General features: G+C 34.4%; 1 protein-coding gene across 1 annotated transcript; it reads right to left on the bottom strand.

Annotated features, from left to right (window-relative positions):
- Positions 1–8,116: 8,116 nt before the first annotated feature.
- LOC131062357 (F-box/kelch-repeat protein At1g15670-like) lies at positions 8,117–12,520 on the bottom strand. Its single transcript, XM_057995993.1, has 3 exons — positions 12,484–12,520; positions 11,749–11,945; positions 8,117–9,139 (listed from the first exon to the last, which is right to left on the bottom strand). The coding sequence occupies exons 1-3, from the start codon at positions 12,518–12,520 to the stop codon at positions 8,117–8,119; spliced, it is 1,257 nt and encodes a 418-aa protein (XP_057851976.1).
- Positions 12,521–13,239: the final 719 nt, after the last annotated feature.

Raw genomic sequence — 13,239 nt, 5'->3', positions numbered from 1 at the left:
ACACGCTTCAAGTACATTTTCATCTCTTAGTTCTTATGACAGCCAACCAATTGAACATGATGACATCCAATATAAAGAAATACCAATCTTCCCACCATCAGTCAAGTATGTTTGCGATAATAGAATCCATATGATCTCGGAATCAACTTCTCCTATTGAAGGACAAGATCTTTGTCTCATGTATCCTCACTTAATAGACTAGGGGCGAGAAGGATAGCCACAATTAGATTTATTTCAAAGTGATGAAGCTATAGCTAAATTCTTGGGTGCAAGGGATGGACTTCCTTATGATGATCATAAAGTTGGCTTTACCATTTATCTTGATAGAGCTACATACTTTGGAGAAGCAAGCTCCTCTTCCAATTCAAATAATGAAAATTAAGCAGAACATATGGTTCACAATAGATTGCACAACCTTCCCATAAACAAAGATTCCTATGTGGAATTTAATATTTCATTGAATCAGTTTCAGGGCTGATACATGCGACATGTTCTCCATCTAGCCTTACGACTTCCAGGAGTAAGTCGGAACCTAGGGGGGGAGGATGCATTACCCCCACCCTAATCAATTTCTAATCCCAGTTTAATCTTGGTTAGTTTATCATAATATAATGTTATAGTTAGATGTTTGATTTAATGGATAGCTGTCGATGTGGTTTTCGCACCAGTTTGTATGCAAGTTATTAATTCTCCTATTTCGTGTTAGGATCTCGAGCTAACGCTTTCATTAAGTTTATATATGTATGCATGTATGACTCTTGGTTGCAGGAGATTTCCGGTACAGTGCTACATGGGTGCGAGATTCGTCTCCGCCTGGATTTGCAGGCTTGAGTGTACCTCTTTAATCCTTAGAGTTGGATTAGGTGGTCCTGAGTTTCTCGTTTGACCATAGTCATGCTCAAGTGAGCGTCATTAGTCATCGCCAGTATTCCCTTTTGGTTGGGTTTGCAGATCATCTTTCCGATTGACTTTCTTGGTTTGTGTGCTTGCGTGTGTGGTTAAATCGAGTGATTGATCATTAATCTTTAATTGATTTAATGTGTGTTTACGCATTAGTTTATTTGGGGACTCAATCAAATAGGCTCTTTTTTTTATGTGATTAATCATTATTTGAATTGCTTGATTCAATTTAGGAGCAAGTTCAATTGAATGGTTAATTTTAATGTTAAATTTATTATGTTTATGCTTATGAAAAGAAAGATTTAAATTTAATTGAAATACAAATTAATTTAATCTTGTTAGCTTTTTGAAATAGAAACGTTAAATTTCAGTTGAGTGAGAAAATCAATTGTAAATGGGAAAAGCAAGTTAAATTATTGATATAGTTTGAAAGAATTATTTTTAAATAAAATATTTTAATCCCAAAAATAAAAATTTTGGTCAAACTTCTCCATATAACCTAGACTTTTGTAAAATATTGGGGATTGAAATTTTTTGGGGAAAAATATTTTTGGAAAATATTTTGGAGGAAAATTTGGGGGTTTTGGAAGGAGGAGAAATTTCTTGAGCCTGCAGGTTGGGCTCCTCTCTAAATCTTTTCCAGGATTGCTATACGAGGTAAGATTCTAGTTTATATTTTTTGTCCCTTTGCTTATCAGAAATTGTTTTGGATTTTGAAGAAAACTGTTTGGGAAAAATTGGAATAATCTCAACTATCTGGGGAAAATGGAACAGCTGTAAATTTTATTTCCAATTCAAACCTTTCTTGTTTGTTTCCATCTCAAGTTTAGTTTTGGTTGCTCTTGTTTCAAAATCAAAAATAAAATAAAAATGAGATTGGCCGTTTGCAATGGAAATTGGTTTAAATTCCAAATTTATGCTTTCAAATTCAAACTTTAAATCAGATAATCTGCCTGGGATTTGATCAACGATGTTAATCCTTATTGTTTTGCTAATTTGGTGTTGTTTTGGAGAGTTTTTTCCTTCCTAAATCTAGGTATTTGTAAATATTAGAAACGCATGCTTTTTGGAAATAAAATTCAAAAAAAAAAATTATATTTAAAGTATCTGTGAGACTGTGGGATTATTTTGCTGTGTGTTAAGTTTTTTTTTTTTTTTATTAACAGCAAAATTTAAAAAATATATATATAAAAAGAACTGTTTTAACCCCATCCATGTGGGAGTTTTCCCCACCACGTGGAGGGGTGCTGTGTCCCTTTGGGTAGCAACGCTTCCCATGGGGGCTGCGTGCTCCCTTTGGGAACAGCAGCGCTCCCATGGGGGCTGCGTGCTCCCATTGGGAAGCAGCGCTTCCCCAAATGGAAGCGTGAGCTCACAAGCGGGGGGCCACGTGGGTACCCTCCCCCATATAAATGTTTTTTTTTAGTTTTTATAAAATTCATTCTTTTTAATGTATTTTTTTAATCAAAAAAAAAAATATAATATTTTAATATTATTTAATGTTAATTTTTAATTAAGTTTTTAATTATGATTAATGTGGCATAAATTATAATTCATGATTAATTTGATATTAATTAATTGTATAATGAAATATATACGTTAATTAATATTCAAATTTCATTTTATGATTAACGCACTTTTTCTAATTAAATTCTAGAATTGCTAATTTGTCAATTAAATATTAATTGGTTATATTTTATTAATCTTGGATTAATAAATATATTTATTAATTAAGAGTTAATCGGGGTATTTGTCTAATTGAGGAAGTATTGATTTAAAAATTAAAATATAGAATATTATTTTATTGGGAAATTGTTGAAATCAACTATATTTATTAATTGATTATTTTTAAATAATATTTTATTCAAGAACATATCATTTGAGTAATTGAGAAGTAAATGAAATATTTTATCAATGGATATTTAGATCATTTAAACGATATACTATTGGAAATTAATAATGTATTGTTTGGAATGTTGGCGAGTTAATGGTATTTTCAATTTGTAAAATAAATGGTATAGTTATAATCCTCCTCTGTTTTGAGACATAGGCGAATGGACCATTGGAATTGTGGTATTGTACTTACCTGGTAATGGTGATTTTTCTGTCAATGCAATTTGAAAACTTAGATCATTAGAATACTTGATTGACTATTAATGTTCAAATCAATATGGGAAAATATTGTCTTGTCTAGTTATTGCCTTTGCGAGTTGAATTTCTGTATTCGCTTTTGCTTAAGTAATGGCAAGTCATTCTTTGTTTGATTGGACCCGGTCATATGGTTGATTTGGGTACCTATTTCAGACCTCTGTCTCGAGTTGACTGTTGTATTGTGGTGGTGTTGTAGTTGGTCATATCCTTTATGTGGGTGTCGAATGTTGATTCGTGGTTGACCATAGTTTGTCAGGTCTTTGGTTAGAGTATCGTTAGTAAGTGTATCTCTTGGAGTCATGTTTGACCAAATGGTGGATTTCTCCATTTTGAACTCTGTTCGGCTGACCATGTGTATGTCTTGGTTTGAGTTCATTTGAGTATAGTGTAGTGTTGTATGGGAAAGTGGCTTTCGATTGGGGGTGACACCCAAAGTGCGTGCTAGGTAACCCATCAAAAGTGAGTCTAATAAGTGATAATGTAATAGTAGATTAGAACGTGAATCTCTAAGTAAGATAATTGTGCCTCGCACATGGGACAAGTGCTAACATAAACTCGACATGCTGTGAGAAGGCCTAAAATGGCAAACCATCATCCCCTCGTCCTCATGAGAGGATGTGTGGCTCCACATAAGGCTTGGATGGGCCGGAGGTTTGGATTAGGTTGCCAGGGTAACCCAATGTATGGGGTCGAGACCTATGAAGACCTGCCATGGTAACCATACTAGGTTGTGTGATGACACTTGTCCCTATGTTCGCTAGTGTGTTGTCGTATTGTCCTATTAGGAGCATGTTTGTGGGTCATCCTATTGTCTGTGCCCTTGTGAGTATCTGGTTTCATGTTAGACCTTGGGTGGTGATGACTCAGTTTTGTGGATGTCCAAATGAACCTTGGTATTAGCTTCAATTGTTATTCAGCTGGATCGTTTCCTTTTCAAGGATCGTTTATGTATTTATTGACCGATGCGACCGCTTGTATATTGTTTATGTTTCGCCTTGATGGTAGGATTGTAAATTATGAGAGCCTCATGTATTCTTAACTTTATTAATTATCAGAGGGGTCTTGCAGTTGAGCAGACCCAGAGATGTAGCCATTTAGGGGTGAACTCCGAGATCATCTTGCTGTTATGTGATTCTTATTCTCTTATGTTTCATGTTTAGTGTTAGCATGCATGAATGGCATTTTGATAGAATGTATAAGTGGTTTAGATGATGATTAATTTTAAATACATGTTCGTAGTTCTCTCTTGAATGCAGTAAATTGGAATAAGTAATAATGTAGCTTATGATAATGGAATATATTCAATTGTTGCTAAGGAAATTAAGTATGCATGAAAAGATCTCATATGTTTATGATGAAATTCTAGTGTGTTAGAATATTATATGCATGGCTTATATTTTAATGAAAAGCTTGAATGTAGATTATGAATAGATCTTAATGGATGAAACTTGGCTTGTGATTTATATTTCCATCTTTTGAAAGAAATTATCCTTGTGTAAGAATTATCTCGTTATTAAGATAATTAGCTTATTGGATTAATTGTGTGAGTTAAGTGAATTGTTAAATTTAAGTAATCTCGTTGGGAAAATATTAAGGTGTTAGTTGTTGTCGTCCACTGTATAATTTCAAATTTGATATTTCATTGTATCATTGTGTCGTGTTTAACTTTTAAAAGAAAATTTATTGAACTCTATTCTTGTGTTATGGTTTAATCCCTTCGAGGTTTCCTGACGAGGCATTACAGTGATAATGTAAAAGGATATAACCTATGGAATCCTACAACCACTAAAATTATCTTTTCTAGAGATAAGTTATTCAAGAAAATTAGTTATTATTTATCTTCAACAACCAAACGAAAAAGAAAAGAATTGTTTTCTTACAAAGAGTGCATTTTTAAATTAAGGAGAGAAGTGCACCTTGGAAAGATTAAAGACATGGACATGAGGAAAAGGAAGAAAAATATGGGCTTCTAGAATTAGTTACTAATAAAACTGACAAACAGGAAGAGGTTGAATACGATCATTATTATCAAGATCCCCATACTCATATTCTCATATGATCGACTATTGCCACACCTAACAACCTATGTTGTAATTACATGGTCAGACAACATTTCAACAATCTCCAAGGTACTCAAACACTATTCCTTTTGTAGAAAATGCTTATAGGGAGCACACCCTTGACCCAAACAGAGATATTGGATCAACAAGTAGAAGATCTCCAAAAGAAAATGACTAGCATGCAAACATTTAATGACAAAAAGAGCTATACTAGGGAGGATATTTGTCCTTTTCCTTTTGAAAGGACTTTATAACATAGTGACCACAATTACAGTGAATCCAAGAAGTAGAGATTGTGTTGTGATCACCTGAAGATCCAAGGTTACATTACAAGGGGTACCATCAAAACCCCCTCCACGGACAAGAAATTACAATATGGTCGACCAACTAAAAAAAAATCCAGCCTAAATTTCATTATTTGAGTTGCTTCGCATCTCACTGGCTCATATGGTGGTCCTCGACAAAGCATTAAAAGTATATATTGTTGCTAGAGATATAGATGAGAATGCACTTCAATACATTGTTGGAAACTTGGCAACTTCCAAAGTAGCATTCACTAAATAGGATGTACCTATAAAAAGGCATATGCAAAATGATAATTCAATATATGCATCAACAAGAGGTGGTAATTCAATATTACCCCTATCTCTTATTCAAGTACTCAATGAAGCTTCTATCATAGACGAAGAGCCAACCATTAGGGATAATCTCCCATTCATCATTAATACAATTGACTATCCTCTGTCTTCAATTGAAGAAATTCATGAATATGAATCAAATAGAGAAACATATATAGAGAATATAATTGATTCACATGACTATGAGTTTCTATCTACACACGGTTGAAGTACATTTCCATCTATTAGATCTTATGACAGCCAACCAGTTGAAGATGATGGCATCCAATATAAAGAAATACCAATCTTCCCACCATCAGTCAAGTATGTTTGCAAAAATAGAATCCATATGGTCTTGGAATCAACTTCTCCTATTGATGGACAAGATCTTTGTCTAATGTATCCTCACATAATAGATTGGGGGTGAGAAGGACAACCACAATTAGATTTGTTTCATAATGATGAAGCTATAGCTGAATTCTTGGGTGCAAGGGATGGACTTCCTTATGATGATCATAAAGTTGGCTTTTCCATTGATCTTGATAGAGCTACATACTTTGGAGAAGCAAGCTCCTCTTCCAATTCAGATGATGAAAATGAAGTAGAACATATGGTTCACAACAGATTGGACAACCTTCCCATAAACAAAGAGCAGTCAACATTACTAGTTGAAGAAACCAAAGAGATCAATATTGGAAATGTTGAGACTGTACACAAGATACACCTGGCAAAGCCTCTGAATCCAATGGAACAAAAAAATTCATTCAATTTTTAACACAAAGGCCAATCAACTTTGCATGGTCTTATTCTGATATGCCAGGGTTAGACACCAAGTTAGTCTTGCATCATCAGACCTGTCACCCATAGACTATGTTGAATGGATCTCTACTCTAGTCTCAGTAACCAAACATACTAGCGATATCAGAATCTGTACTTACTTTAGAGATCTCAACAAAGCCTACCAAAACTATGACTTTACACTCCCTAACATAGAAATCATTGTGGATTTCACAGTTGGCAATGGAATGCTATCACTCATCATTGGTTTTTATGGTTAGAATCAGATCAAGATTGCACAAGAAGATCAACATAAAACAACTTTCACATGTCCATGGGGAACCTATTGCTGGAACGTGATTCCATTTAGCCTTAAAAATGTTGGTGCTACACATCAGAGGGCAATGACCACTTTATTTCATGACATGATACACAAAATCGTGGAAGACTATGTAGATGATTTACTGGCTAATTCCAAATCAAGGGATGGTCATCCGGATGTCGTGGCTAAAATATTTAATAGACTTGAACAATACAATGTCAGTCTCAATCCCAAAAAGTGTATGTTTGGAGTAACATCTGGAAAACTCTTGGGGTTCATTGTATCAAACCGCAGCATAAAAATAGATCCAGAAAAAGGTGAAAGTTATACTAGACATGTTGTCACCCACCACACTCAAGAAACTAAGAAGTATGCAAGGGAGACTATAATCCATAAGATGCTTCATTGCACAATTGGAAAACAAGTGTCAACCATTTCAACATCTTTTGAAGAAAGGTGTCACGTTCAAATGGACAGAACAATACCAAGAGGCGTTTCAAACACTAAAAAAAATTAAAGTCCAATTAGCCCTACTATATATTTATTGAAAGAGGATAAATAGTCAAAAGAGAATTTCAAGTTAAAGAGTTATCAAAGATACATTTTTTAGGAGATTATGAGCTATTGTGGTTGAGGTGGTTAATAAAAAGTCATATTATATTTTATTAAAGAAAAACCATTTTTTTAATTATTTTATTTTCTAAATATCAAAATGGTTAGAAAACAACACAAATCTTAGATAATGATGAACTCCAAGCATGAGTGATAACAGTAAAAGAGGTTGAACCAAAGTCCATAATGATGATAACTCTAAATCATGTCTTCAACTAAAGCTCATTCAACAATGGTTTCAAACATAATATCACGAGATTAAATTTTTATTCATTCTATCATTAAGGTACACTTCTCTTGCTTTTAATAAAATCACACTTTCATCGTCAACAAATAATTAAATTCTCTCAACTTGCAATGTGTTGAAATATCAATTAAGTATTTTGAATTTTCATCTCAAATTTATAATTATGTTTGTCACTATTTTGTAATAGATTACAGGTCGTATGATTTATGCTATAAATGTAAAACACAACTTATATGACAATAGGGACAATCATATGTTTTAAATGATCTTAGAAATATATTAAATGTTTATCATGACAATAGATACATACAAATTTTCAGATACATATGTTTTAAATATCATAGCAGAAAACTAATTGTTTGATTCAAATAAATAGATATCTGAAGTCTATTTTGAGGAAACATATGTTTGATACGATTTTAGAAATATATTAAATTTCAATGGTGGCAATAGATTGAACCATCCCTTCCAGAAAACTATTGGGTTGGTCAACAGAAATCCACCTCTCAGAGAAAGGTGCTCCAGGTTTATACATATACAGTTTACAAATATAGATATCAGGATTACGAAAAATTCCACAAAATAATATTCGATCACACGACACTGTGGCACAAACATTTAAAACAGGGTGGTGTTGAGGGAGAGTTTCCAATTGCCTCCATAAATTTCCTTCCCAATCATATTGCTCTATTCCTTTACTTGTAAATGCAATTAGTCGTTGAAAGGCATACATAACATCGAGGCAAGAATTAGGAATAGACATATTTATTGTTGTCCATGCTCTTGTGGTGGGATCAAATCTTTGACATCTATTAATATCAATGACATAAAACATTCCTTCAATAAAAACACCCCTACAGCTGTACATTCCCTGGTGCATCTTAGGAAGAAGCTCCCACTTGTCTTCATCTACTTTATAAACTGCTGCGTCACGAAGTTCATTGAGACCATTATCATTTCCTCCTGCAATGTAAATCGATCCATCAGGTGAGGCACAACATGCAAACTCTAGGTTTGCAGGTCTGGGGGTGGGAAATTCAGCACCATGCTTCCATATACTAGGTAAAAAATCATATATCAAAAACAATGGAGTTAAATGGCGTGACTGGCCCAGCACAACAATCTTATGATTCACATTTATAATCTTATGAACGATTGCGTTTGTGGGAGGGAGCAGTTTACGTGATCGATCAGTAGGATCGTATATAGATATGCTAATATGATCCTCGAGAAAACATATATATTTCTTAGTCAGCCCAAACTTAATTCTATCCTGATAAAACTGAAAACTTTCCAACATTTCTTTGGCAGGTTCCAACAGCTGCTTAATTTTTGAGTGACATATGTATGGGACTCTTAATAAGATGTCTCGAAATATTTGCTCAGGGAGCTCCCGCAAAAAATCCATCATCAACGCTTCTCCAGATTTAAAGGTCACCACGTTTGGGGATTCCTTATAATAGAGACTAAATTAACCGTAAAATATTTATGTAATTTATATATATATATCACATATAAACGAAATATTTCTATTATTTACGAACTACTTAGAATAAAACCGAGGGTGGCTAATCTATGCTACCATTTTAGACCTCCATTGAGACAATTACTGCATATTTTAATTACAATATTAGTCTTCATGAAGGGCAATATACATATATATTAGACCCTTGGAAAACTTCCCCAGAAAATCTCTCCAGAATAATTATTCTATTGGCAGGTTGGTAATCTTTTAACTTTCTTCTCAGTTTGGGTTTCTTTTGGTTTGTGCGTCCAGTCACTTTATTTTACATTAATTAATTGTGCATTGTAATTATATATATAGTGATTTTGAAATCATTTTCACCAATAGCTTTTTCCTGACTGATGTTACAGCTGCAATTTAAATGAGATCCCTGTACCTTATAACTTCCATTATATGTTCAGGAATTACAAAGCTCCCTAAATAGATACAGATATTTGTGAAATAACAGTAAACAGACGTAAGAGGGGAACACGAAATATTTAGTATTTCATGTTAAGTTGATCGAGTCATGGTAGTATCAGCATGAGTGATTTCAGAGAAATTTTTAGTATTTCATGAAATATGAAATTATGAACATTTGTTATATGAAATTAGTGTTAAACGAATTATTCATGCTATGAAAGAATGGTCCATCTGAACCAATACTCAAGAAGGAAATAGTCTATTGTTCAACAGTTTACTGAGTTTGGAATAAAGTTGAACTTTGAGTTTTTGAATTTATATTTGAGAGTGAAGTTCTTAGAACACCAATTCAACATAAATTTAATTTTCTACTACATTCTGTGCAAAATATTAAAGTTTCTTATGCCCTAGATAGGGCATAGGTAGAGAAGATAGCAAAACTTTTACTTAATAACTAAAGTATCAAATAATTAAAGATCTTTCTTCTTGGCACAAATATTTTCTAAGCATAAAAAAACTTCATAACATTGGAAGACAAGGGCTGCAAGCAGCGAAGTTCCTGCCAGTCTTTGCTTTTGTTTCTGCTGCACAAACTTTTTATGCACCAATAAAATCTCTGGGAGGCAATGCATGTGATAAAGCTTTTTCACACTTTCCAAATGCATGTTTCTTTCATCTGTTTCATTCAAAAAAAATTGTGTAAAGATTTAGTAGTTTGAATAATAAAAATCATCAGACACAACAGAAGACCAATAGTTAATAACTTAATACACAGAAGTAAGCTAGAGAGCATCCCAACGATTGGCTTCCACATCAAACAATGCCCTAAGTATAGGCCAAAGTTAGGCCAGACATTCCTTTCATGAAGTTGCAGAGACTCAAACTTTCATATCAGCATTTGGTAATAGACCCATGAGCTATGCTCAAACTCCAGAAAACCTTGAATTAAGGGATGGGATTTGGCATACAAAATTAAAGCCATGGATTATGCCCAAGAACAAATACTAGTATTTTAGAACTCCAGCAATAAAATACCCATTCACTATATCTTTATAAAGCATCATTTACCACTGACTGTTTCCCCTCCCTATGGAGGTTCTATAGTTGAGTTGAGCCACTCAATCCTCAACCACCACTCATCATTTACTCATGTAGGGACGCAGTTGAAGCCCCTCACTGCTCCATTCTCACACAGATATTATTACAGATATTATTGGAGTGATTTGTGTGGAATAGCACAACAAATGGGGAAAAAGAAAGTTGCAGATGAGGGAAGATAAAAGCCTTCCCTCAGTCACCGCATTTCTTCCTTCCATTTACTTGTACAGGTTTTATTGTGGATATCCAAAGGCTTGACATACCTTGTCAAGTTTTTTATTTGACAGTGCTATTAAATAATTACCTAGAGTTTGAGTCAATATTTTTAATGGACTTTAGAAAGATAAGTAGAAAGATAAGTAGAGGGCATTTGACAGTCGATGGGAAGGGAAATGTAACATTCTCTTTTTGAACCACAAACACTGAACTGTTAGTCGTTGACATGGATTAGGGTTGACTGGATTCTGTCAACTCTTAGATTTTGTTATTCTTTTAGTTTGTCAGCTAGTTTTAGTTGTGTCAATTGAATAAGGAATGGTGCAGTTATTCCATTAGCTATCTTCCCTTAAATTAGGGAATCAACTTCAATTAAATTTTGGGTAAGTGTTTGTCAATAGCTAGCATTGAACGTGGTATATGTGGAACGCTTGAGTTGAAGATTACCTAGGTTGTGCTGGGAAGAGGAAAGGCATAATTGATTATCACAAACACAAAAACTTCATTCTGTTCACACAAATTGGATGCTGCTACAACAGCTTTTTGCTTGAGACAACTTTTTTTCCTTGCAAAAAAATTGAAGATGATTTATGTCGTATTCTTTTGTTGCGTTGCAAATCCTCTAGGTGATTTTTGCCATCTTGTACCTTTGCACATATATTTGCTTCCGAGGCAGTTAGGGTTAAAATTTGCAAACGTAGATGTCTGGTGGGCAACCCAATATCTGCCACCTGCTTGACCGTCGAGGGAGGATGGGGGGCCTTGTATGCAAGATGTCAAAATCCTGTCCTGTCAAGCAAGTATGCAAGATGTCAAAGTACTGTCGAAGCATGTGGATTATTAACGGATTTCGTCTGATCCTTGAAAACCCCATATCCCTGCAACGCACCGACAGAGCTATCCCTTTTTGTTGGCCATGTGTTTCTAGCGACTGCGCTCTGCCAAAGTTCTATTTTGGCAGCCCCTGCACCTCCCTCTGGAGTCGTGCGTTCTGTCCCGTTGAGAACTGCGCGAACCCCTGCAAACCCTCGACAACACCAGTAGTTAAACGCCACAAAATTTGTCAGGAATATTTTGCTTAACTAATACGCAAGTTTAACGGTTTGAACATTAGCAAATGCAAAATAATTTGAGAATAATTATTTTTGATTGGTGCATTGGCATTGCATAAATCACTAGTTAATAAAGAGGCCTCCGCTATAGTCCCTGCGGGCAGGAACTAATAATCCAGTAAATCAGCAAGGTAATCTCGTCAAAATTCACAGTGAGATCACATTAAGTCTTTCAGAAATACTATATATTTTTACAACTTATAAACAGATTACAAATATACAGAACACATTACAAATATATTAATATAAGGAACTTGTGTGAACAAAAATTACTTCTACCATTTTACAATTCTTATAAAGTCGTGTATATATAAAGTCATTCATTACTACGGTCAAACTATAATATTTGGAATTGAGTTTATTAGACTATTTAGGGGACAAATAAGTTTATAAGTCTATTTAGGGGACAAGTAAGTAGTGGAAATAAGGTTTCATGTGGATTACCATGTGGGTTTAGATCGACATCCACAAGCACTGCCATGTAAGAAAACTAGTTCTTTAAAAAAATTGATTCTTTCTATCCTCAATGAAGACGATCCGTTATGTGTCAATGATGATTCATCCAAGGTATCTGAAACTTGGTTGTTTGGATGGATGACTTTTTATGGGGCGGATCAACCACGAAAAGTGGCATGACACATTGGTGGTAGTGGTTGGTTTTGTTGTATGGCACCTCAATAGATTGGTACATACACCTATGTGAATATATATAGTAAGTCATTTATTATTTGAAAATAAGCTTATTAGTCTATTTAGGAGAGAGGGGTTGGTAGTGGTGGATCCTATGTTCGAGGATCCACATGGAGCACCACATAGGTCTAGATCAATATCGACGAGCATTGCCAAGTAGGAAAATTAGTTCTCTAAATAAAAATAAAAACTTTATCCTTCATGGAGGAGACCTACCATGTGTGAAATGGCAATTCATACAATTGTCCAAACCTTTACCATTTGGATGTATGAACATTCATGGGGTAGCTCAACCATGACAAGTGGCATAGAACTTCGGTGGTACTGGCTAATTTTTCCACATGTTGGTCGAACAATCTACCACCCTCTGTGCTCGACAATGCAAATTAAACATGTTTTGCCTCCTCACTCCATTCCAACTAGCCACATTAACTATGTGTCCCTTTGCATTTACTCGATCTATTTAGTGTGCAATATCCAACAAAGGGTCCATTAAATGTTTCATTTTAT

Source organism: Cryptomeria japonica, unplaced genomic scaffold (assembly GCF_030272615.1).
Source record: "Cryptomeria japonica unplaced genomic scaffold, Sugi_1.0 HiC_scaffold_181, whole genome shotgun sequence".
In the NCBI taxonomy this organism is placed as follows: domain Eukaryota; kingdom Viridiplantae; phylum Streptophyta; class Pinopsida; order Cupressales; family Cupressaceae; genus Cryptomeria; species Cryptomeria japonica.
Note: the sequence above shows the minus strand (reverse complement) of the source record. Positions and strands in the feature narration are given on the sequence as shown.